Source organism: Rhinatrema bivittatum, chromosome 9 (assembly GCF_901001135.1).
Source record: "Rhinatrema bivittatum chromosome 9, aRhiBiv1.1, whole genome shotgun sequence".
NCBI lineage: Eukaryota > Metazoa > Chordata > Amphibia > Gymnophiona > Rhinatrematidae > Rhinatrema > Rhinatrema bivittatum.
The window spans coordinates 249,476,278-249,502,737 of record NC_042623.1 but is presented as its reverse complement, the minus strand read 5'-3'; the positions used below and the strand labels follow the sequence as shown (position 1 = coordinate 249,502,737).

The 26,460-nt window shown below is 42.1% G+C and overlaps 1 protein-coding gene across 2 annotated transcripts in view; it reads right to left on the bottom strand.

Moving 5' to 3' along the window:
• The window catches only part of SPATA16 (spermatogenesis associated 16), a 317,457-nt gene that overhangs the window by 193,538 nt on the left and 97,459 nt on the right, over positions 1-26,460 (bottom strand). For both annotated transcript variants that reach the window (XM_029617036.1, XM_029617037.1), the window contains exon 3: positions 19,735-19,880. In XM_029617036.1, the coding sequence (XP_029472896.1) occupies positions 19,735-19,880 (146 nt within the window). The remainder of the gene's footprint in view (positions 1-19,734; positions 19,881-26,460) is intronic.

Below are 26,460 nucleotides of genomic sequence, written 5' to 3'. Positions count from 1 at the left end.
ACAAAACAAAACCCAGATGACTGTCAGGAGATGGCATTAAATCCAAACCCCCTTCTTCAGGATTTTCTTCCCATTACCCCTTGGGAAACACGTGGAACTTCTCCTATAGTTTCCTTAGTACCTCCACCATGTAAAATAATTATTGGGGGAGCCAACAGCCTTGGATAGAGGAAATGGAAATTTAGCAATCTAATATACTTCATTCTCACCTCAGTTTCCAATGCTATGCTTAATTTTGCAATGTGCATGCTTTTTAAAGAGTTCAGCTGGCCACTGTTTAGGAAAGAAAAAAAAAGACACCCATTCATACACCTTCCTGCTCAAATGCACATTTATTGACAAAATGATTTATTTATTTATTTAAAATCTTTTCTATACTGTCGTTAAGCGGGTGCCATCACAACGGTTCACAATAAGGCACAAAAACTGTTGCATAAAGTGTCTGGAATTCTAACTCTTACACAGGTGCCATCAAAAATACTGTAACATTATATCATAATAAGTACTATTTGGTGAGTGTTATAAGTTATGTCTAGATTTTCTAACTCTGCTAAAAGTTTGGTGTTACTTAACTTTAGTTCTTTGAAGTTTAAGATAAAGGTGGAGATTAGAATATAGGAGAGGAGACACACTTTAAGAAGGAAGGAGTGTGTTTGTGTGGGCGTTTGCTTGACCGCAACTAACAGTTCCCTGGGTTCTACTCTTGATTCTCTTTGTGGTATGCTTGCTTAAATAGCCAAGTTTTTAAATGTTTTCTGAATGTTTTGATGTCTCTTTCCAATCTGATTTCTACCAGCATGGTGTTCCATATCATCGGTCCTGCTAGTGATAGGGCCCTGTCCCTTTCTTGTGTTAATCTGGCTGTTTTGACTGATGGTATAGTTAGCAATGCTTTGTTTGCTGATCTCAGGTTTCTGTGTGGGGTATGTAAGAGGAGGGCTGTGTTCAGCCACTCTGCTTTTTCGTCGTGTATCAGTTTATGAATGGTGCATAAAGTTGTGTATTGTATTCTTTGTTCAATGGGTAACCAGTGTAATTCTATTAAGGTTTCAGGGATATGTTCTCTTTTACTTTTCCCAGTTAGAATTCTAGCCGCTGAGTTTTGTAAAATCTGTAATGGTCTTATTGTGGAATATGGCAGTCCCAGTAGGAGGGCATTGCAATAGTCGGTACTGGAAAAGATTAGGGCTTGTAAGACTGATCGGAAGTTGGTGGGCGTTAGTAGTAGAAATGAAGGGCTATTATATGACACATGTTGCGCTCGGGGGTGGACCCTTGTCCTGGGGCAGAGGTGGAAAGCCTCCTGAAAGGGAACAGGAGGTAGCTGCCCCCAGGGGGCGGAGCACTGGAGGAGACAGAGGCTGGGAAGAGCTTCACCACTGGAAGCCCGAGGTCCCCCCCGGGAGGAGCCCATAGAGACCCGGGCCGCTTGGACGTAGGTGGGCTTTGCAGCGTCTCCTGAGAGAATGGAAGTCCGGCGTGCCCACGGAGACAGGGGGAGCGCGATCGGGTTCAAAGGTGGCTGCTGGTTGGAGCAAGGAGAACCAGAACAGAGTTGGAGATGACAAGGCGAGGAACAGAGCCAGAATCAGGAGACGAGGTCAGGGAGGCAAAGGTCAAGATCCAGAGGTCAGTCCGAGGAATGGTCAGTAAAGCAGGGGTCAGGTACCGGACGTCAGACGAGGTCAAAGGCAGGCCGAGGTCTTGAGGCAGGCAGGCAGGCAGGCAGGTCAGGAGCAAGCTGAGGTCTTTGAGGCAGACGGCAGGCAGGCAGGTCAGGAACAAGCTGAGGTCAGTACCAGTAAGACAGTCCAAGGGTACTACCTGGGTAGACAGAGAGACGGACACAGGAACAAGTAGGACAGGAACTAGGATGCAGGAACAAGTCAGGAACAGAACTGGAACAGAAGGATCCTGGAACGAGACTAGGAACAGGCAAGAGCAGGAACAGACGCAGAGGCAATCTTAGAACAAACCGACCCGATTGCCAAGCCAAGGAAGCATAGACAGGAACTTCCTTATATCGAGGGATCAATCAGGGCGCGCCGCGGAGCTAAGACCCACCCTTGACCCTACACAAGTCCAGGTGGTCCGTGCGTGCATAGCGGCGTGGGTAACATAGCAGAGGACGCCGAGCCTCGGCATGAGGCCTCACGCGCAGTGGAAGGCTCGGCGACCGCCGCCGAGGAATGCCGGGGCCCGGCAGGGCTGGCAACTACCACAAGGGAGGTCATTCCGGGACCCGCTGTGGAACCATGAAGGTGAGCAGGTCCGTGCGTGGGACGGCTGCAGCGGGGCGCGTAACAACACGTGGTCTGCCAACATCGTTCTATTAAAATGTATAAGGCAGAATGGTATGGCAATTTCTGATTCAGGACTATTCTACAAGGTCATAGAGAATGGCATTATTTTGATGGTCATTGCTGTCCTTGCTGTGGTTGGTCATTTTAAGGATCATTGCAGGCACATTGAGTCTTCAGCAAGAGTGGCTGTTTGGGTGTCGAGAGCTTCTCTGAGGTCAACAATTTCTTTCTTTTAATTGACAAACTCTTTCCTTAAACCCAGACTGTCCTTTATGCTGTTGTAGCCTCAGCCAGGATTACAACCATAACTACAATTACATCTCTCTTTCCCTCTCCTAGATTGTGTCCTTGCTGTTTCAGTAACAGCCAGGACTGCAAATGTAACAAGCCATTTCCAACATTCCCAGAGCCTGTCTTTTTCTATTAAAGAAAAGTACACTGGGGTGCCAGGGTTCCTCTGGCAGGGAGGTGGTTTACACCTCTAGGGCCCCTGGTGCAGAAACGGGGCCACACACTCAGGCATACTGGTCAGCGAGTACTCACAGTGGCTGATCTGTGTGGAAGGGCAATGCACTCTTGCAATAAAGGATGGAGACTAATATTGGTGTTCAAATGAAAAAAACAAAAAACCTTTACTGTAACTTAAATAGAATAAGCCAGGATAGTATTGCAAAATAAAAATCATCACAAGAAAAGCAGAGGTTTCTTTATCCATGGTGCATCTTCTAGCCAATCTCCTTCCTCCAACTGACCCATTCTTCACAGCCTCCACTATCTCTTCCCCATAGAGGGTGGGATGATTGCCCTCATTAAGAATCATAAAAATGGGGTAACCTACAAAACCCCCTGATGTTTCAAAATAGCTGTTTCCAAAAAACCTATTTTCACAATCACAGGCCTTCTTCTTTGCTATTAAAGAAAGAAGAATCCCAAGAACTCAGGCCTTCTAGAGATGGGGTTCTGCCCAACTATCAGGAACTGGTCCATCAGATATCAATAACCAACTTTCCACGTCTCAAAAATCTTCTCAAACTTCCTCTCCGCTCACTTCTCAAACCATTTCTTCAACTCTTATGTCAATCCACCAGGGGAGCAGAAAGACCTGATCAGTCCTCGAGGGTAAAGACCCTTTTCACATGCTCAAGTTAAAAAAAATTATATCCCCGAGACACAACCCACAAAAAGGTGGAGTAAAGGCAAGGCAAGGACCTCCAAAATGCAAAAACCCTAAGATGCTGGAAAACAGGGCAAAATAATAGAAAGGGCTACATCTAAAAACCCAACAATCTAAAACTACCAGGCTCCACCGCTATAGGGTGCTCTTAGAGTGGGTGGGATCAGATGCGGGTGACGTCTGGAGTCGGGGCAGGTAGACTTCCTTCCTGCCCATCATTGGGTTAAATGTGCTGAAGCATCTTCTGATACCAGTCTTTCTCCTTCTTACATACTCTTGGTTAGCTGTGTGAGGGTATGGGTTGGTCCTTCTGGGTGTGTGGCACAGCCTTCAGGATGACGTTGTTTCCTTGCTTGGTTCTTGAACACTTCCTTCCTCCTCCTCCTCCACCACCTTTGCTATTTGAAGTGCATGCTTACTGTCTCTCCTGTCTTCTTTCACCTCCTCTCTTGGGTCCAGATGCCTCTCCCATTTGTGCCTCAGCAATGACAACCAGTCTCATGTGTCAGACTTAAATGTATACATGTTTGCAGCAAGGGGGCTGAGCTGTAACAAAAAGAGGGCTACACATGCCTAGCTTAGCATGCATGTGATAATTTGTGTAGTGTCTGCATACTAATTAGTGATAATAGAAGCACAGGGCAGGATAGCAGATGAAGATCTTACAACCCATCCAGTCTGCCCATCCATTTCTCCTGCTCAGTTTTATAGTCCTTTCCTATCTCTCAGATTCTCTGTGCTTATCCTATTATCTCTGTCATTCCAATCCTGTCCTTTTCTCCACCATCTCCACAGAGAGGTGATTCCATGCATCTACTACCCTTTCTGTAAAGACATATTTTCTTAGCTTACCCCTGAGTCTACCTCCTTTCACCCTTATCCCATGACTAATCATTCCAGAGCCTATCTTCCATTGAAAGAGACCACTCCTGTGCATTCAATTCTTGGAGGTATTTAAATGTCTCTATCATATCTCCCCTTTCCATCTTTTCCTCCATGGCAATCATGTTTAGATTTTTAAGTCTGTCCCCATATACTTTATTAAGAAGACTAGAGATGTGAATCGGAACCGGAATCGGTTTGGATTCCAGTTCCGATTCACATCGTGTTTTTTTTTTTTCGTCCAGCCCGATCGTGGTTTTGTTTATCGGCTGCGCCCAAGCTGATAAACAAAAAACCCACTCCGACCCTTTAAAACTTCAAAAATGGCGCGGGCCAACCAGTGCTCCTACCATGTGACAGGGGCCAGCCAATGGCACGGATACCCTGTCACATGGTAAGGGCAAAGGCCATCGGCACCATTTTTATTAGTGGCAGCCGATGGCTCGGGAGTGGGAGATCGCTCCCGGGACCCCCACTGGACTGCCAGGTACCAGTAAAAAGTTTTTTGGGGGGGTCGGGAGGGTGGGGGAAGCTAAGGGATTAGTTTTGAAGGGTCGGGGTGGGTTTAGAGGTTATTTTTGTGTGCCGTTTTTCCCGCCCTCCCCCAAAACGATAAGAGAACCCCCATGAACAATATCATGGGGTTTCTCTTTTGGTTTTGGGGGAGCCCCCGATTTCTGACGATTTTGAAAATATCGTACGATATTTTTAATCGTCCGAAGCCCAATTCACATCCCTAAAGAAGACCCTTGACTATTTTATTAGCTGCCCTCTGACCGACTCTATTTGGTTTATATCCTTTTGAAGGTGCAGCCTCTAGAATTTTACACATTACTCCATATGAGGTCTCACCTAAGTTATATAGAGGAAATATCACCTTCCCTTTTCTGCTGGCAAATCCTCTCCCTATGTGCCCAAGTAACTTTCTTGCTTTTGTTGTCAATTTATTTACCTGTTTGGCCACCTTAAGAATATCAGATATGATCACCCCCAGATCCCACTCCTGTTTTATGCACAGAATAACTTTGCCCACTATACTGTACTACTCCCTTGGGTTTTTGCAACCCAGTGCATGACTCTGCATTTTTTTTATATCACAGCTTTCTGTGAAGTTAGAAAATGCAGGTGACTGTATTTGGAAAAGCAAAGAGAAACTGGGAAAGTAATCAAGAATGCAAAAATTCAAATGGAAGAAAAAATAACAAATACAATTAAATGGGTGAGGGGAGACCCTTTTTTATTTTAGGTATGTTAATGATAGAAGGAAGTGCAAAGGTGGTCTTGTGAGACTTAGAGGTGAAGGGAAGGAATATATGTATAGGCAGATGAGGAAAATTTGTTTAAAAAATATTTCTGTTCAGTGTTCACTGTGGAAGGGCCTGGAGCAGGACCAAATAAAACAAACACAAAGAGGATTGGAAGTGAGCTAAACCTCAAATGATTTTCAGGAAAGTGTGCTCATGAGGAGCTAACTAAACTTAAAGTAGGTAAGACAATGGGGCTGGATGAGATACATCTTGAGGGTACTAAGGGAACTCAGAGAAGTTCTGGCAGCTCCGCTGGCTGATCTATTCGATGCTTCTTTAGTCTGGAGTAGTTCTGGTTAACTGGAGATGGGTAGATGTGGTTCATAGAAATTCATAAAAGTGGAAGTAAGTAGGAGTCTGGGAACTACAGGCCAGTTAGTCTGACCTCTGTGGTGAGCAAACTAATGGAATCACTGTTAAACAGAGATTAGTACAGTTTTTGGAACCCAGTGACTTGCAAGCATGGTTTTACCAGAGGTAAATCTTGTTAGGCGAATCTGATCATTTTCTTTGATTGAATTACTACATAGTTGAATCAAGTGAGAGTGCTAGATATGGTGTACTTAGATTTCAGTAAGATGAATAATTTATAATTTGAGTACATTTACTGTGGGAACTACATTGATTGACTGGGTTAGAAACTGGTTGAGTGGGAGGCGAGAAAGAGTAGTGGTAAATGGAGTTTACTCTGAAGAGGTTAAAACCTTCGAATGTATCTGTCTGGCCCAATTGTTTTATCTATTTTTAGTTTTGCTAGCTCCTTGTGAACATAGTTTTCTGAAAACTGAGGTTTATCTCACTTCTACTCCCTATTGCGGCAGCCTTCTGTGGTCCTACTCCAAGCCCTTCCTCAGTGAAAACTGAATACAAATATTTAAGTAAGTCCATTTTGTCCTTGTCAGTCTCTATTCATTCTCTTCCCTGCACCTTTGAGTCTTAACCTTATTTTGCACTTTCATCTGTCACTAACATATCTAAAATACATCTTATCCCCATGTTTTATCAGATATAATGCATAGACCTTATTCTTTTTGGGTCAGTGGGCTTAATAAGAATATTCATATACATTTGAGGTTATATTTTAGCATGTGTGCCAAAACATTTTGTGTATCACATGTTACCTGATGTTTTAGCATGTATGTTAAACATTTTTTGCATGCATACCCTAAAATCTTTTTAGCATGAGTCTTAATACATACTCCCCTATACTTGGATTTATAATGTGTGTTTGTGAAAGGAGGATTGAAGATTAGTAGAATGAAGACATGATATCAAAATGTATCGATGAAGGAGTTAGAACTGGAGAGAAGAAATTGCAGAGAGCTGAGGAGTTAGGAGCAATAATTAATGCAAGCAGGACCCATTAAAATAAGCCATTGTGCCTGAACACTGGAGGGGAGCCATTGAAATGCTAGTTTTTAAAAAGAACTCCAGTGGTGATCCAGGAAATGGTAGCACAGTGAGCCTGATGTCAGTATCAAGCAAAATAGTAGAAGGTATTCTTAAGAATAGAATTCCTGGGCAAATTGGATAGCCATGACTTAATGGTGAAAAGCCAACATGAGTTCAACAAAGGGAAGTCATGCCTTATGAATCTATTAGAATTTTTTTGAAGGTGTAAATATGTAGTTGAGGGCAAGCCTGTTGATATAGTGTTGCAAGATTTTCAAAAAGCATTTGACAAAGACCCTCATGAAAGACTCCTCAGGACACTAAAAAGTCACAGGATAGAAGGAAATGTCCTACTGTGGGTTTGTCGCTGGTTAAAAGAAAGGAAACAGAGAGTTGGACTAAATGGTCAGTTTTCCTAATAGAGAGATAAATAGTGGAATGCCCCAGGGTTCTGTACTGGGATACAGGATCAAAGAGGCCCAAAGAAAGGTAACTAAAATGGTGTGGATCTGCAACAAAGGCCATATGAGATGAGACTGAAGGACCAAAATATGTCTACCCTAGAAGAGAGAAGGAACAGGGAGGATATTATACAGATTATTAGGAATGAGATAGCTGGGTTGCTGGTGAGGATTGATAAGTAACATGCCTGCCTGGTGCAAAGGTGGTGGACCTCACATGTTACCTAGATAGGATTTTAGACAGTGCTGGGGAGGAGCCGGCTGTCATGGTACATGTGGGCACCAACGACATAGGAAAATGTGGGAGGGAGGTTCTGGAAGCCAAATTTAGGCTCAGATAGAAAGCTGAAATCCAGAACCTCCAGGGTAGCATTCTCTGAAATGCTCCCTGTTCTACCCGCAGGTCCGCAGAGGCAGGCAGAGCTCCAAAGTCTGTATGGGAGGACGAGGCGATGGTGCAAGGAAGAGGGATTCAGTTTTGTAAGGAAATGAAGAACCTTTTGGGGAAGGAGGAATCTTTTCCAAAGGGACGAGCTCCACCTTAACCAAGATGAAACCAGGCTGCTGGCAGTAACCTTTAAAAAGGAGATAGAACAGCTTTTAAAGTAGAAGAAAGGGAAAGCTGACAGTCGCTTAGCAGCACATGGTTTGGAGAGATACTAATGAAACAGGAGAGTTAGGGCATCCCAAAAAAGAGGTTCCAATAATAGCAAAAGTAGTCCATGTTCCTAAAACTAAAGAATCACCTGAGCTAACAGATTCCAAATTATCCTTGATAACTGAAAAGCAGGCTGTTAAAACAAACAAAAAACACACTTTGAAACGTCTGTCTGCCAATGCTAGAAATGGAAGAGCTAGAATGTATAGCAGTGAATGATGAGATAGACTTAACTGGCATCTCAGAGACATAGTGGAAGGAGGATAACCAATGGGATAGTGCTATACCAGAGTACAAATTATATCACAATGATAGGGAGGAGCAACTTGGTGATGGTGGGGGGTGGAGCTTTATGTTTGGGTAGGAATAGAATCCAACAGGATAAGGATCCTGAAAGTGACTAAATGCACAATAGAATCTTTATGGGTAGAAAACCATGAGTGTTGGGGAAGATTATAGTAATAGGAATATACTACCATCCACCTGGCCAAAATGATGGGATGAATGATGAAATGCTAAGAGAAATTAGGGAAGCTAACCAAATTGGTAGTGCAGTAATAAAGGGAGATTTCAATTATTTCAATATTGACTGGGTAAATGTAACATCAGGACACGCTAGAGAGATAAAGTTCCTGGATGGAGTAAATGACAGCTTTATGGAGCAATTGGTTCAGGAACTGACAAGAGAGGGAGCTATTTTAGTGGAGAGCAGGATTTGGTGAGAGAGGTAATGATGAAGGGGCCACTTGGCAGTAGTGATCATAACATGATCAAATTTGAATTAATGACTGGAAGGGGGACAATAAGTAAATCAAGGGCTCTAGCACTAAATTTTAAAAGGGAAAAATTGATAAAATGAGAAAAATAGTTAGAAAAAAACTGAAAGGCGCAGCTACAAAGGTTAAGAATGTACAACAGGTGTGGACATTGTTAAAAAATACCAATTTAGTAGCTCAGTCCAGTTGTATTCCATGTATTAAGAAAATTGGAAGGCAGGCCAAATGATTGCCGATATGGTTAAAAGGTGAGGTAAAAAAAAGGCTATTTTAGCTAAAACACCTTCCTTCAAAAACTGGAAAAAGGATCCATCTGAAGAAAATAAGAAAAATCACAAGCATTAGCAAGTTAAATGTAAAACATTAATAAGACAGGCTAACAGAGAATTTGAAAAGAAGTTGGCCGTAGATGCAAAAGCTCATAATAAAAACTTGTTAAAATATATCCGAAGTAGGAAATCTGCGAGGGATTCAGATGGACTGTTAGATAATCAAGGGGATAAAGGGGCACTTAAGTAAGAAAAGGCCATTGTGGAAAGATTAAATTAATTCTTTGTATCAGTGTTTACTGATGAGGATGCTGGGGAGATACCCGTTTTGGAAACTGTTTTCAAGGGTTAAGATTCAAATGAACTGACCCAAATCACAGTAAGTACGGAAGATGTAGTAGGCCAGATTGACAAACTGAAGAGTAGCAAATCACCTGGACTGGATGATACACATCCCACGGTTCTGAAAGAGCTCAAAATTGAAATTTCAGACCTATTATTAGTAATTTGTAATCTATCAATAAAATCATTTGTTGTACCTTAACAGTAAAAGGTGGCTAATGTAACCCCGATATATAAAAGGGGCTCCAGAGAGAATCCTGGAAACTAAAGATCGGTGAGCCTGACTTCAGTGTTGGGAAAAGTCATGGAAAATGTTATAAAGAATAAAATCACAGAACATATAGATAGACATGATCTAATTAGACACAGCCTGCACGGATTTACTCAAGGGGAAGTCTTGCCTCACAAACCTGCAATATCTTTTTGAAGGGGTGAATAAGCAGGTAGATAAAGGTGAGTATTATGACCGTTGGTCGCAGATGGCCGTGACCGCTATTACTCACTTCGTGCCTCACTGCCCTCCCTCCTCTGGGAAGACTAGTGGCTGTGGCTAGCCACTTCTGACACTCATGGCTCCGTTCCAGGACTCCCCAGGGTGGCAAGGACGCCGCCGACCGTCATGTCTCTCCTGGGCCTTCCTAGATACGTGCACATGCTCCATGGCCCTCTTTTAAGGACTCCAGGGCGGGAACCTCAGGGGCATTTCCCCTTGATGACATCACTAGCCCTGGACTCTTAAGCACCATCGGGGCCTGGCTCTAATCGACTTGGCAACGAGTTCCCTCCTTGCCGAATCCTGCTGATCTCTCTATGGACATTTGTTCCTGATTCCTGCTCCCTGGCGTGAGACACTCTCGGGTACCTGCTCCTCGGGGGCCCTGCTCCTGTCTCTGGCTATCTGCTCCACGGAGGGCCCTATGCCTCGGATGCTGTCTGCCATCTCCCCCGCTCCTCGGGGTTGCTCCATGAACTACTCTATCCATGAGACTCTACATCAGTGTACCCTGCTCTGTGGACCATTGCCATATGACTCTACTTTGTGGATAACAACGTAGGTGTACCACGCCCTGTGGGCCATTGCCTCTGTACTCTGCTTCGTGGAGACCTAGTGCTGGTACACCCCGCTCCGTGGTCCATTGCCTTCGCTGGTTACCGCTGTGCCCCCGCTCCTCGGGGTAGTGCATTGTGAACTTGGGACTGAACCACGCTCCCCTGCTCCTCGGGGCAGCACCTTGAATTTTACTGTTACTACGCTTTGCTCCCCGCTCCTTGGGGTAGCATCCTGCCTATCTCTGAGACTGTACCGCACTCCCCTACTCCTCAGGATAGTGTTCTCTTGCACGGCCAGAGACCCCTGGGCTTCCATGCTTCTCGGGTAAGCCTACGTCATACCTCCCGAGCTGACTCTCTGTGGCTCCACCCCCTGGGGTCGCCCTTGCAAGCACTCCTCCTTACCCTGCCTGCATTCCCCACTCCTCAGGGCCTGCTCATCACTCCACCACTAGAGGGCTGTGTCACCTATTGCTCAGATCTTGCCTCCCGACAGTGAGGCTCAGTGGGGCTCCTCCCAGTGGGCGGTACCATATCTCACCTCAGGCCAATGGCCCACTAACCCATGAATCCTAACAGTGAGCCAGTAGAAGTGGTGTATTTGGATTTTCAGAAGGTGTTTGACAAAGTCCCTCATGAGAGGCTTCTAAGCAAACTAAAAAGTCATGGGATAGGAGGAGATGTCCTTTAGTGGACTGCAAACTGATTAAAAGACAAGAAACAGAGAGTAGGATTAAATGGTCTGTTTTCACAGTGGAGTGCCTCAGGGATCTGTAATGGACTGGCGCTTTTTAATATATTTATTAATGATCAGGAAATGGGTACGATGAGTGAGGTGATCAAATTTGCAGATGACACAAAATTATTTAGTTAAATCACAAGTGGATTGTGATAAATTGCAGCAGGACCTTGTGAAACAAAGATTGGGCATCTAAATGGCAGATAAAATTATTGTTGACAAGTGCAAGATGATGCATATTGGGAAAAATAACCCTTGCTATAGTTATATGATATTAGATTTCATATTAGGAGCTACCACCCAGGAAAGCAATCTAGGCATCATAGTGGATAATACATTGAAATCGTTGACTCAGTGTGCTGTGGCGGTCAAAAAAGTAAACAGAATGTTAGGATTTATAAGGAAGGGAATGGCAAATAAAATGGTGGATGTCATAATGCCTCTGTATCGCTCCATGATGAGATCACAACTTGAATACTGTGTGCAATTCTGTTGCTGCATTTCAAAGAAGATATAGTTGCATTGGAGAAAGTACAGAGAAGGGTGACCAAAATGATAAAGGGGATGGAACTTCTCCCCTATGAGGAAAGGCTAAAGAGGTTAGGGATGTTCAGCTTGAAGAAAAGACGGCTGAGGGGGGATTTGATAGAGGTCTACAAAATCATGAAAGTATTTGAATGGGTAAATGTGAATAGGTTATTTACTCTTTCTGATAATAAAAAGACTAGGGGCAAGCCATGAAGTTAGAAGTATCACATTTAAAACAAATCAGAGAAAATTCTTTTTCACTCATTGTACAATTAAGCTCTGGAATTCATTGCCAGAGGATGTGGCTAAGGCAATTGGTGGAGCTGGGTTTAAAAATGATTTGGATAAGTTCCTGGAGAAGTCTATAAACTGATATTAATCAATAAGGAATAGCCATTGCTTGTTAACAGCATTAGTATCTTGGGATCTATTTAATGTTTGGGTACTTGCCAGGTGATTTGGATTGGCCACTGCTGGAAACAGGATACTGGGCTTGATGGACCCTTTGGTCTCACCCAGTATGGAATATCATATGTTCTTATTTTTAAATATTTGAAGGGTATGAATGATGCACAGGAATCAAATATTTTCCAATGGAAAAAAGCTGTAGAACTAGGGGTCACAATATGAAGCTCCAAGGTAGTAGACTCAGGAACAGCATCAGGAAATATTTCTTCATGGAAATAGTTGTGGATACAGGATATACTCTCCCTGAAGAGGTAGTGAAAACAAGAACTACAATGGAATTCAAAAGGGCTTGGGATAAACACAGAAGATCCCTAATGGCTAAAGGATGGAAACAAAGATAAGGTGTAATCTGCATTGGGGGTAACCTGCACAGAGTGGCAGTTACTACCTTTAAGAGAAGGCTTGGGGGTAACTACATGGAACAGCAGTTGCTATCCTTAACATAAGACATGGGGATAACCTGCATGGAGCTGCATTTACGACTGTGATGGGGGCCTTGCGCATCACTAATTTTATCCTCACTATTTTTCCAGCTATTGACAGTGTGAGTGAGTTTTGATATTCAGGTTTCCTCCCCTTGCTGTAACCTCACCTTTTTGTGGGAGGCTTGCCTGGGATATAAAATCCGCATGAGCATGTTCAGTTCAGTGGGAAGGCGATGCAGAAGATCTAGAGATTCCCCCCTGGATCTCAATCAAGTGTTCAAGAGATAAGAGGAAGTGAAGAAGATTCTTGGTAAGATTGATCAGTCCAGTATCCTCAAAGATTGGATCAAAGATCATTTTGCCCAAGCATCCAGGAAAGATGGGCTGAAGAGAGGTTGTGATACTTTTGAACAAAGAACTCAAGAGATTTTGAACATTTTTGAGAGCTTGGAATACAGTTGGAGTTTTTGAAGTTTTGGGGCATACTTTTTCCATATTGACTAGCTCATGCTGGAGTTACACTCTAGTTATCCCACCCTTATTGGTGAGGATATTTTTGCTATGGATGAAGGTGCAAGAGAAGGGAGAGAAGTGAGAAGATCTAAAATGGCAAGGAGGCGATATGTTTTATTTTGATGACCTGCTGTATGCTGACTTTCATTTTTGTGATTTAAGCTTGGATCCTTTTCCTTAAATTGCCATAAACTGTTTATTTTGAACACCACCATTGGACTCTGCTGTGTTTTCTTCTGCATATGCCAGAGCCCAGACTGAATGGGTGGACACTGGTTTGAATTCTATTTTCTATCTATTTTGCTATGTAGAAGGCCAACAAAAATGATAAAAGGGATGGAATGACTGTTTTATATAGAAAGGCTAAACAGGTTAGGAATCTTCAACTTGGAGAAGAGATGACTGAGCATAGGATATGAGAGAAGTTTATGAAATCATGAATGGGGTGGATCAGTAAATAGGGAAGGTTATTTACCTTTTCCAATAGTACTTAGGGAAGACTCCATGAAACTGTCAAGTAGCAGATTTAAAACAAAACAAAATGGGTTTTTTTTTTCACTCAATGAACAATCATGCTGTGGATTTTTTTGTCAGAGGACATGGTCATTGCCTCTAGCATAGTAGAGTTTAAGAGGGGTTTGGACAAGTTCCTGGAGGAAAAGATTATAAACAATTATTAATCAGGTGACTTAGGAAGCCATTGCTTATTCCCAGGAATGAGCAACAAGGAATGGATCTGCTGGATACTTGTGACTTGGATTGGCCACTGTCAGAGACAGGATGCTGAGCTCATTGGACCTTTGGTCTGACTCAGCACATCTTATGCTCTTAGATCAGAGCAAGGGCCATATCTGGAGGGAAAGAAGTAAGTGATCCTACCTGTGGTAAAGGAATCCTGGCCTAGCTAAAAGGTAAGATGTATACAGTGAGTAATAAGACCAGTATCAATATATGGAGCAGAATGCTGGAGTGTATGAAAGATAGAACAAGTAATGGGTGTAACAGAAGTGAGATGCTAAGTTGGATACTTGGGATGATGCAGATGGAAAAAATTTAAAAAATGAAGAAATTGGGGGAAAAAGTTGAAGGTGACTGAGTCTGTAAAGAAGGTGAAGGAAAAAAAAAAGATTGCTATAGCTTGAATATGTGGATAGAAAAGATAGAAGTTGCATTGGGAGGAAGATGCTGGAACTGCAGGTGGAGGGGAAAAGACCCAAAGAAATACTTAAGAAGGTGTGAATCACTGCTGTTCTACAATATATCGGGGTCTGCAGTACAGACATGAGAACTGGATTTGATCAGTTAGCAGGGAGTGGCTAGAGCAGTGGACCCAGTGTAAGTGGAAACATGCCTAGGAGACAAAGTGTTTGAAAAAGTCCATCTATTAGCAAAATCACATTTACATTTTCCACTATAATGCTATAACCAAAATGACTTATTTCTAATTGGGTACTAGGGACTTGTACGTTTCAAAAAATTGTAGCAAGTGCACAAGAATCAACTTTAAAGTCTGACTAAAATGCAATTAATAGTGGGGAATGCTTTGCCGTTTTGCAAAAGTTAGACGTACCACGGTTAACAGCAAAGCAAATAAGCAGCATAGAACGGCATTGACCTTAGAAAGCAAGGTAAGTCCAAAGGTAGGCAGTCAATACTTTCTAAGACTTCAGATGCTATCTACAATTAACAATTGGCTTGTTGACCAAGTGCCTTAATCATTAACAGCTTAAACAAAAGGGTTGCCAACTGTGGGGGCAAAAATATTCAGAGGCGATCACTGCAGTTGTGAACTGTACTCAACAGCTTTTAATAGCATCGCCAATTTCATTTTTCTAGTTTATTGACTGCACCGCAGCTGAGCAACTGTGCAAAGATCAATATTTTCTTTCTAGTTAGCATCACATTTTCTTGAGATCATAGACTGGCATTTACTTTGATAGATTTATATTATCAATATTGAATGACGATTGTCATAGAAGATGGACTCCTGCTTTTCATTCTATCCTAATCTCAAGCATCTGCTCCTTTCCTCGCTCAGAACTGTTGTAAACAATATTCTCATTTCTTGACTCTCACAATTAAATACATAGTTTCGCCACCAGCTATAACCATGAAAATTGCTGTCAACAAGATACTAATATTGAATTCATTACTACATTTCAGATTCAGAAAAGATGAGAGTCCTTAAATTGCAAGCTGCACGCTGTATGGTCATGTACAGAAAGTTAACACGTTGAGTTTTTAAGTTTATTGGTATTTTAAATCACAGAAAATGTGAACTTTAATATATCGACACATGGGAGTGCTGTAACTGAAATATTATAAACAAAGTGAATTATACCTAAATATTAGATTATGTTTTTGCTGATCTGTCAATATCCACCAAATAGCTAGGTTGAAATGAACATGAAATAGATTTTCATTATTTTTCATCTATCCTCTAATCCAAAGAAGGGCCAGTAAAATCTTTCAGTAAATCATCTGGTCAGTTCTTCTCAACTGTTTAGCAATATTTCATCTTGCTTTTTGACATTTTCATTTTTCAGTGTTGACATTTTCTCTTAAAAATAATTCATTGTTTGCTATTATTTTTTCTACAAACTTGACAAAAAGAGAGTGAAAATTTGAACCTTAAAAAAAATAGATGCCCATCAAAAAGTTTCTTATCTTTTAATCAATATATTGATAGCATAGAATTCAGATAGGAAAATATCTTCTTGCTTAGTAATATAAAAATTTATAAAATACATATTCAAAACTATATCTTAAGCAAAACATTACAAATTGCTGGAATATGAATAAGCAAATTGCATGAGTTTGTTAAATACTAACACTATTCCAGCAATTATATTCTGATGATAAATTCATAGCAGCTTTATGGTAAGTAGACCATATATTAACAATGTTGTAGCCACATGAATGATTTTATTCTTAGTCCTTTAGACAGTAGCTTTTAAACTGGTACACAGGTGCGCGTGTACACACGTTCATCAGTCCGTACCCAGGGACACAGCTATTTGATAACCCACGTGCGTATATGCACGTTATAAAATAGCCTGGCTGCGTGCACATGGTGCTGAATTTTCAGTGGGCGCGTGCCTGTGCATGCAAGTCCCGCTGCCTCCGCGGGGGGGCTTTTAAAAGAGATGCGCACCGATGCATTTGCCGGTTTTACTAGTTCGTTCCCAGTTCGCCAAGTTAACAGATAGGTCCTCCAACCCTCCTGGTCTATACCCCCCCCCCCTGGGTAGACCTCCCAGTTGCCCCAGACCCTTTAAATCCCCTCTGAAATGGCTCATCATATTTTTTTTGGATTACACGCCACCCATAACAGAAGAAAAGTTACGCAGCTGGGGACCTCAGTGCATGCCAGATTGCGTACATATTTACTTGCAAATTCCTGATTAAAGTCCTGAAAATTCCGTATACCACCCTTACCCCGCCTAGACCATGCCAACACCTCTTTTAGAGAAGTTCCAAAATGTGCACGCAGCGGGATTTACATGCGTATCTGGGTAGCTTTTAAAATTCACTCGGCGCACGAGCTTGATGTATTCTCACATCCCCTAATTTTGGCGCACACTGGGCTTTTAAAATTCATCTTTTATTATTCAAATAACCTTTACTAAATATTTTTATTATTTTCCAGATATATATTAATAGTATTTCTAATCATGCTTATTGGAGGTTTTTTAAATTTAGGTTTTTTTTTCCAGAAGTGAGAACATAATGTGACTTTAGCAAACTGTTATTGTGGTTTCTCAGTAAAACCAGTTAAGGGAAGAACAAAGCCTTTGATTGACTTGTTAGCAATTACAGTTAAAAATGGTTATAATGGCATAAAACTAGCATAATGCAATTTGGTATTCCACTTATGATCTTAGATATTTTGCCCAATCTAAGTAGGGAAGGCCCTCAGGGACCATTATTCAATTAAGAACATTAACTGGACGTATGGTCTCCAACCTGATAAATAAAGCTGGATGAATGACTAGCTTTTTAACATACTTGTACAGTTTGTTCCTGTAAAGGATGCAGTGCTGGAAAGGATGCCCACCCCTCTGGGATATTTGTCAGGCATATGGGCAAGGTCGGGCAGAACAACATCAATGAGTATTTCAGGCACTCTGTTAATTCTATACTTTGTATTCCTTTGCGGTATTTGAGGTTAAATTAGAGCTCATTCAACCAGATCTGTGGCAGTGCTACTAACTAGTGTCAGGTCAATCTAATCTCCTGAGGTTTGGAAGGTAGCCACTTTGGAGCTCTTCAGAATATTGCTTTTTTTTTAAGCCTTCTGCAGTGAGTACTTAATACTGGTGCTAGTCAGGCTCAGCAATTCAAAAATCCAGAAAGTACATGAAATGAGGGATTATATTGTCAATATTTAATAGCCAGCTATTAGGGGTGGGCATTTGTTTTCATTCGTTTTGGTAGTTTATGCATGTAAAATGTTTATGCGCATACAATTTGATTTTATGTGTGTAAATAAAACTTACACACATAAAATTAAACTGTATGCATACAAAATGGAATTTATGTGCATGAACTACTGAAACAAATGAAACAAACTGAAAAGAAATGCCACAAAACCCAACCATAACAAATGAATGAAACGAACCGAAAAAAATGTTGTGTGTTCATATTGCTAGTCACTGTTGATAAAATATAGGGATTCAATCAGTTAGTAAACCTAATCTACAAAATAAAAACAGAAAACACATGACAGCAGAATTTACTTGACTATATTCTCTTGTATTATGATTAATTTGAAGCCATATACATGTTTTATAGAAGCACTAGTACTTAAGATATTTTTCTGAAGAAGTAAATCTTTACTTCACGGAGAACTCATTATTATAATTGTAAAAAACATACATGAGGCTATCATGGAATGATTTAACTCTTAATTTTTCTATTCCAGTCAAGGTTTGACTATACTTGGAAGGCTGAGTAGGTACTGGTGCTTTCATTTCGGGATACATTATAAATAAATATGCTGCAAGTGACAATTTGTGCTTGGCAGGGGTTATAGATGACAATGTGGGCTGTGTGTAATGAGGATTTTGTACATATAATACAACATTTGTATGTATGAGTATTTGTAAACTGATTTTGGTTAATAAAACCCTTAAGCCTTCTTAATGTGTATTCAGTAACCTTAACATTTCCATGAAATTACAGTAAAAATGTACCAGCAAATGCAAATAAGTGCAGAAAATTATCATTTTAATTTTGCTTCATGATTACTATGAACCATTACAATGTGGAGCTGACATAAAAACTTACTCGGGAGTAAACATTTCACATGCATTGGATAACGAATGACTCGCAGCTATTTATAGTAGCAGCAATCAGGGTAATTTATTTCTCCGTTGTGAGAAATATGGCGATTGATTATACTTCTGCTTCAGACTTGATGTTAATTGTATCTCAGAATGTTTTCATATTACAGTACATATGAACATCTGAAATTCTGCAGCCTACGACAAGCCTGGTGAGGGCCCAGATTTATTCCACATCTTGTATTTTCAATTGAATTGAATCGCTGAGGATATGGCCAAAAGACTTGGAAATCTTTCCTATATTTTATGTTCATCCAATAAACAGATGTAACACTGCATGCACTTTATGGTACTCCTCCAATGCTCCGCTGTTTTTCTGCATTTTACTACATAATTATATATTAATACATTTGGGAGTAGCACTGATTGTTGAAAAGGAGTCATTTGGTTTGCTGAGTAAGCTGTGTTATTATTATTATTTTTTTTTATAGAGTACCATGTCTGGATATAATCGTATATCATCAGTTCTGTCTGTTAGCGTGCTCCACATGGTTACTTATACTGACCAGACAGCAAAATAGAAACACAAAATTATTCTACTCCCACTCATTATCACATGATAACTGATTGGGTATTGCCATACTATATCATGTCAAGGCACACCGCCTCAATAACAGATATTTGTTCCACATGGATTTTTCTTTACTGTCTTGCACACGTGGCATTTATTACGAAATAAGCATAGTTTTCATGCCAGTAAACTGGAGGAAATGACTTAGACTGTCATCTCAAAAGACGATGACATTCTTAAAATAGTTGCACATTTGGACAGGGCCTCAGATAGCCTTCAGCTAGAAGTGTATGACTTTCAGAAAGAATTATTTTTTCTTTAAAAACTGTGGTCTATTATTTTAATTTCCAGAAGTTGGATACCTGGTATTTCTTATCTTCCCATAACTTAAGATTGGGCTGAAGTCTTGCATGCCTTCGTTAGAATCACAGAGAAAAAAAGATACAGTGATCCCAACAAGTTCATGATATGGTGATAATGGTAGTACATGGGATGATCTGTATCAGAACCATTTGCTTTATTTTCACCTAAGCTCTAGCAATACTTGGCCTTATTAAAAACAACAAACCAAAATACAAAACAGTTTTTTACCTGTGCGCATGATTGAGAGCCAGATCAGGTCTTCTCATCCGCAAGTAGCAGCAAGCAAGCTTTGTTTCGATAAAACTGGCAACGCTTGAAATGTCTTCAGCTGATGTATCAAATGGTTTCCCCAAGGCTGCACCTTTACTGCAAAGCTTTACAAAGCAAAAACACATTTTTGTTTCTTTCTGACGTACCTCAATTAATAATGTAACAATAAGTAAATGGTTCAGGGAGGCTTATTTGAACAATGCACATACTGATCAAATATAAACTTGCCGGCCCAGCAGTTTCCTCATCCTCCATGGGACTTCCAGCTCGATCGGAATTGACCTTTATCAGGATACGGCAGCATGAGCCCCCTACTCCCCACTTTTCCCTCTGCTCTCTTGTCTATCTCAGCCATTACAGCAAACAGCCCTTGGCAATGGGCCACAGAGACTGTGGTTCCCTCTGGAAGATGGTAGGTGTGAGCGCTGAAATCAAACTAGTTGGTAGGTTCGTTAGGTTGCCTCAAGTTTTATTGAATAATACTTTATTGTTTTTATAAACTGTTTTATGATTCTATGTTTGTGTTACGATGTTGTGAACTTCTCTGGCCAGTATTTCTTCTGAATATGTGGTATAAAAAAAGCCTGAAAATTAAAAAAATAAACAAACTAGTAAGGCTTGCCATTGTGCAATGGCTGGGATTCTCCCAAGAGCTGGCGAATGCTGCCTCTACAGCAGCCCCAGTCCTAGGAGCAGAAGCCAGGTTTAAGATCTTGAAAAAAAAAATAGATATAGGGCATTTTTAAAATGCTATTTATCTGGGTAATGTGGCCTGACTGAAAATTGCACTGCTGAAATGCAGCTGAAACTACATGCAGGCTGCTGTAGCACCGGCACACTTATGCCCAAATTTTCAAACGCCAGCGCACATAAAATCCAGGGGATAAGTATCCTGACGAATACTAATCGGAGAGAGCACATTACACCTATTCTCAAGGATCTGCACTGGCTTCCAGTTAACTTCAGAATACTACATAAATCACTCACCATTATTCACAAAAGCATCCACCATCAGACCCCCCCTTGACCTGCTATATCCGCTCAAACTACACACCACGGCGAGACCCATTAGGGAAGCTTACAAGGGATCTCTACACGCCCCCCCTCAAATAAAGTCGTGTACCGATCAACTACCAGAGAACGGGCATTCTCAACAGCGGGCCCTTCAATCTGGAACGCCATACCCCCGGACCTCCGGCAAGAAATTTGCCTCCTAACTTTCAAAAAAAAAACTCAAGACATGGTTGTTCGGTCAAGCCTTCCCCTGTTCCTAAACTAGCATTACGTTTGCAAAACCTATCCTTCCCTGGTTCCTAAACAAACATTATGTTTGCATAATATCTACCTAGCATTTCTTTTGCAAACCTAGACAAACCTTACTTTCGCACCAACATGACATAGTTTAGAAATAGGCCATCCATGCCTCCCCACCTACATTTCTGTATTTAGTACTTAGTATCGATTTCTCCCCCTCTTCATTTTCAATTCCCTTGTTTTATTGTAACTTTTACTTCCTCTGGTTATAGTTTAGTGTTTATTGTTATTGTTAAGATCTTTGTTCTCTGTAAACCGAGTTGATTTGTATCAAGAAAGTCGGTATAAAAAAAGCTCTAAATAAATAAATATGCACGTGGCTGGGCCTTGCGCGTATCGAGCGTTTTTAAAAAATTGCCTGGTCACATGCGTATCTCCTGATACACTGCAGAAGTGCCAGGCTTGATGAAAAGGCCGGGCCAGGGGGCGGGGCGGAGGCTGGCCAGGGGGGGTGGCCATTAGGCCCTGTCCTGGGGAAGCGCACGCCGGCAACTGGCCAGCGCTTGAAACGTACACCTGCTCAGAGGAGTGGGTAAGTTTTAAAACAAAAAATTCTAAGATAAATAGGGTTAGTGTAGGGCTTGGGGAGGAGAGGGGAAAAGGGAGGAAGGGTAGGTAGGGGTATAGGAAAGGTCTACTCGCGTTACTGCGTGTTGTTTTTTAAAATCTCCCCCCTTGCGCATGAGAGGCCACTCAGCCACACGTGTGCGCGGATATTAAAATCCAGAACACGTGTGCACAGGAATCATATTTTATAACATGCGTGCGGCGACATGCATGTTATAAAATCGCTGCATCCATGTGTGCGTGCTGGGAACTACGCGCATGTAGATGCAGGCATTGACTTTTGAAAATCGACCCCTTAGCTCTATGAAGAAGAGATGTTCCTAAGGCCGTGTTTAGGTCGGGGGAGGAACACTGCATGAGTAGATTTGATTTTCAAATGTATATGTGCTCTTTTGCCTCCATCCCTACCCCATGTTCTTCTACCCACATAAACAGCATCTGTGATCTATGTGGACGATTTTAATGACTGTACTTCATGCCTGCTAATTTTCAAAGTGGGAAAAAAATGTGTTTTTGAAAATTCAGCTGAAAATACAAGATTTAAAAGCTCCCAGAGTAGTTTGTAACTGTGCAGGCTCTTTGAAAATTGCCCCCTAAATGTTAAATCTTTAAATATTGTATTACCAAAGATTAAAATACATGAATCCAATAAATGTAGTTGAAATAGTATTCACAGGCCTTTTCATAATATGTAATATGTATTTACTGTACAGTTATTATGGAATAATTAGATGTTCCTATTTGCATGTTCCTGTGTCAATAGGAGCAAAGCAGACAAAGAGACAATATGACTTAAGCTCCTAAGTTAGTGTCAGGGGTGAGCCAAGACGAGTCCATAGGTCAGAGAAAAATGATGATACTGGCAAGACAGCTTGACATAGAGATGTGACAGCTCTCCTCCCAAAGAAATGGGGAGGGGGAACAAGACCTACAACATGGCAGGACCCCTCTTGAAGTACTAGGGAGAGGGGGAAAAGACCTGCAATGTGGCAAAGATCCGCCACCCACCATGAGCTTATGCATGAGATTATGACAGCGGGGAGTAGCTGGCTTGTTACGGCAGTTACTACCCCAAACCAAATGTGCCTGATACTTCACTTTCCATGCATATCCAGCATGGTTCTCTGCTGCATCGGCATGGGAGAAAGACTGATACATCACGCATTTCCAGCATAGCTCTCTGCTTCAACGGCAGGGGAAAAAAAAAAAAAAAACCAAAAACAAAAAACTGATGCTTCACGCATATCCTGCATAGCTTCAACGACAGGGGTGAAGGAAAAAAAAGGATTCGCAATCACAAAGCGAGGAGTAGCTGGCTTGTTACGGCGGTTACTACCCCAACCAAATGCGCCTGATACTTCACTTTCAATGCATATCCAGCATGGCTCTCTGCTTCTACAGCAGGGGAGAAGAAAAAAAAAAACCAACAAGAGCTGTACAACATAGTCTAGGTAAAACAAATAAGCACGGGTGTAGCTTGCTTATCGCGGCGGTTACTGCCCCTACTACCCCTAACTAATCAAGCTAGATATTTCACTTGCATGCAGCTCCATCACTGCTCTCTACATTAATGGTGGGGGTGGAAGGGGAATAGAACAAGGAGCTAAGAGTAACAGATAAGAATGAGAGAAAAAATGTGTGAGGCTTGCTGGGCAGACTGGATGGGCCATTCGGTCTTCTTCTGCCGTCATTTCTATGTTTCTATGTTTCTATGTTTCTATGAATATTCATCAGCTGGGAAGCATAAGACGGGGGGGGGGGGGGGGGGGGGCAAAAAAAGGAAAAAGGGAGAGTGACCCTGAAACCAGGAGGAGGAGAAAGGAAAGCAAAGGACCCCCCTGAAAAAGAAGGGGAGAAAAGAAGAGAAAGCGAGCACAAACCCTGGGAGAAAACCCAGAGAGTGAGAATCTGTGCCGAGGTATCCCTGAAAGTGAAAGGGAGACCAGAAGCAGACCAGGCCTCCTTGCTATCAAGAAAGGAGAAGACTAGGTGTGGCCAGGTGATCGGAGAGAGAGGAGACCCCGGCTCAAGTGTGGAGAGTGACATGGAGTCATAGACAGTGAGGGACGAGAGCAAGCCCAGTCAGCCGGCAAGCATCAGAGCCAGAAGCAAGTCTCCTTCCTGCACAGCCTGCCCCCGCTCTGCCAGCACCAAGCCCAGGAAGCAAGCCTCTCCCCTGCCCCCATTCTCCAGCTCTCCAGTCGGAGCCTGCTTCAAAGGTGAACAGAGATTTTGCCTGAAGCCTAGACCAAGAGTAAGTAAGTTAGCCATAAATATTGATATTAAGCAGGCTAAGGTTTATGGCATGTTTGTTACCACCCATGGTACAGAACATTCTTTAGGAAAAACTGATGCTTAGTGGCCAGGAGGTTAGAGACAGGAATTGTGCTGTATCCTGCCAAATCTGATAAATAAAAGTCTATTTCTGAGGAGAATACACGGTGTCTTTTCCTGACTTAGGATCGCAATTAAGGTGGGAGGGCAGCTAGCAGTGTCTTATAGCAAACAGATCCCTGCACCCCTAAACTTGCTTACAGCAACTTTGTTAGAGCTTATGGACCAAATCCATTAATTTAAATATTCATTTATTTATATCTACAATTTATTAACCGCTTATCTAAATGTGCTTGGGGTGGATTCCAAAAAGTATAGATGTTTAAAAACCCTAATATTCAACGACCAAATTTGGACCTTGAATTATAAATTGTTAACATACTGTTTTTTCTCTTTTGGAAAATATTATATTCAAATAACAGGGCAATTAAGCCCACTCCAGGTACTAGGTAGAAGAGCCTCGGGGGGGGGGGGGGGGGGGATTTTCAAAGCCATTTTTGCACTTAAAACATCTGTGGAAATGGCCTGTGGCACCTGATATGTGGGTGAACCTTTTCACACATAGCCTGTGTATGTGCCTAAGGTTACCCACAATGAGCAGAGGCATTTCTGGGAACAGGGTTGAGGAAGGGTTAACAATTATGCACATACCTTTGCATTTTCCAATGTATGCACGGAAATGTTCCCCAAATAATTTAATTCAATGCGTACAGGAGGTATAAATACATGCAGGTAGTTTTGATGGGACCCTTTTGAAAGAGAAAGTACGCACATGGGGTAGATTTTAAAAGAAGCATGTGTGGCCTACATGTACGCTCACTACCTGGTGCTACCCGGTGCGCGCATGTTATAAAATCCTGGGTTGGCGCGCACAAGGGGGTGCACAGATGTGCACCTTGCACACGCCGAGCCATGCTGTCTTCCTCTGTTCCCTCCTAGGCCGCTCCGAAATTGGAGAGGCCATAGAGGGAACTTCCCTTCCCCCTATCCTGATCTTCCCACCCCTTCCCCTAACCTTCCCCCCCCCAGCCCTACTCTAACCCCCACCAAAAAATTTTTCTTACCTTTTGCACGCACCGGCAGCTTGCCAGCACGTGATCATCCAACACAGTTGCAATGGCCGGTCTGTCGGAGGCTTCTGGCCCCACCCTGCCCCTGGACTGCCCCTGTTGTAAAGCCCTGGGACTTACATGCATCCCTTTTTAAAATAGGCCCGGCGCACGCAACCTTTTTAAAATCTGGCCCATAAGGCCTAATTTTAAATCGTCGGCACACATAAAACCCAAGAGATACTCACATGGCTGGGATTTTTAAAGGCCTGTGGCCACGCGTGTATCTCCTGGTACATGCCGAAAACTTGAGACCTATAAAAGGGGCGGGCTGGGACAGTGCCATTAGGCACTGTCCCAGTGCTGGCAGCTGGCGGGCCTGTGCAACTTACTGCTGCTCTGGAGAGCAGGTGAGATGCAAAATAAAATTAGATTAGTTACAGGGGATTAAGGGGTCAGGTCGGAAAGGGGAAAAGGGAGGAAGGTTAGTTAGGGGGTTTAGGAAGTTCCCTCCCAGTCCACTCCTTTATTGGAATGGACTAGGAGGGAACTGGGGAAAACCTTGTCGTGTCAGTATATGTTTCTTAAAAAGTTTCCCTTCCCTGCACGCACAAGTCGGCACCAGCACGCAGATGCCCGTGCTGATATAAAATCGGGTGCACATGTGCCTGTGGGTATTGGATTTTATAACATGTGTGCGGTGATGCCCACGTGGATGCCTGCATGTGGCTTTTAATGTACCCTATAGTTTTCCTTTGAAAAAATTAGTATAAAATATGCATATAATTGATCTAAAATGTGTACAGTCATAATCCCTGCAAAACCATCAGCCTGATGTTTTACTACCCTGGTGCTTCCAGATAGAAGTATAAGAACATGAAAGATATCAGTAGATAAAAGCCACTTGGTCTGCTCAGTTTGCCCATTTGTACCTATTTACTTTGCTGTCATACATCCTACTCAATCTGGTCCCCCTTCTAACCTCTTACTCTGGCACTAAGGTTCATATGTATCTCTCCCAAACATGTTTGAATTCTATCCTGTTTTGATTCCTATCGGTTCTACTGGAAGTTTATTCCAGGTGCCCACCACCCATTCACTTAAAAATAGTTTCTAACTGTTCTGAATCAGGTAAACATCCGTGCTTTTTCCTATTCAGGCAGCTAAACTTTTTCTCCAATCAGTCCTCAAGACAAAGATTCTTTAGTTTTAATGTATTTATTGTACAGGTAAACCTTTCATTACTTACAATTGTTGCAATTCAAACGTGAGCTCCTAGGCAAAGATCTTTGGTAACTGAAGACAGGGTAACAGGAGGGAGAAGGAGGTCTCTTGTGTTGCAGGAGTTAATGGTATAGGTAGGAAGCTTGAGGGATATGAGGCTGATGTAGTCTTCAGACGAAGGCAGTAAGAGAAAAGA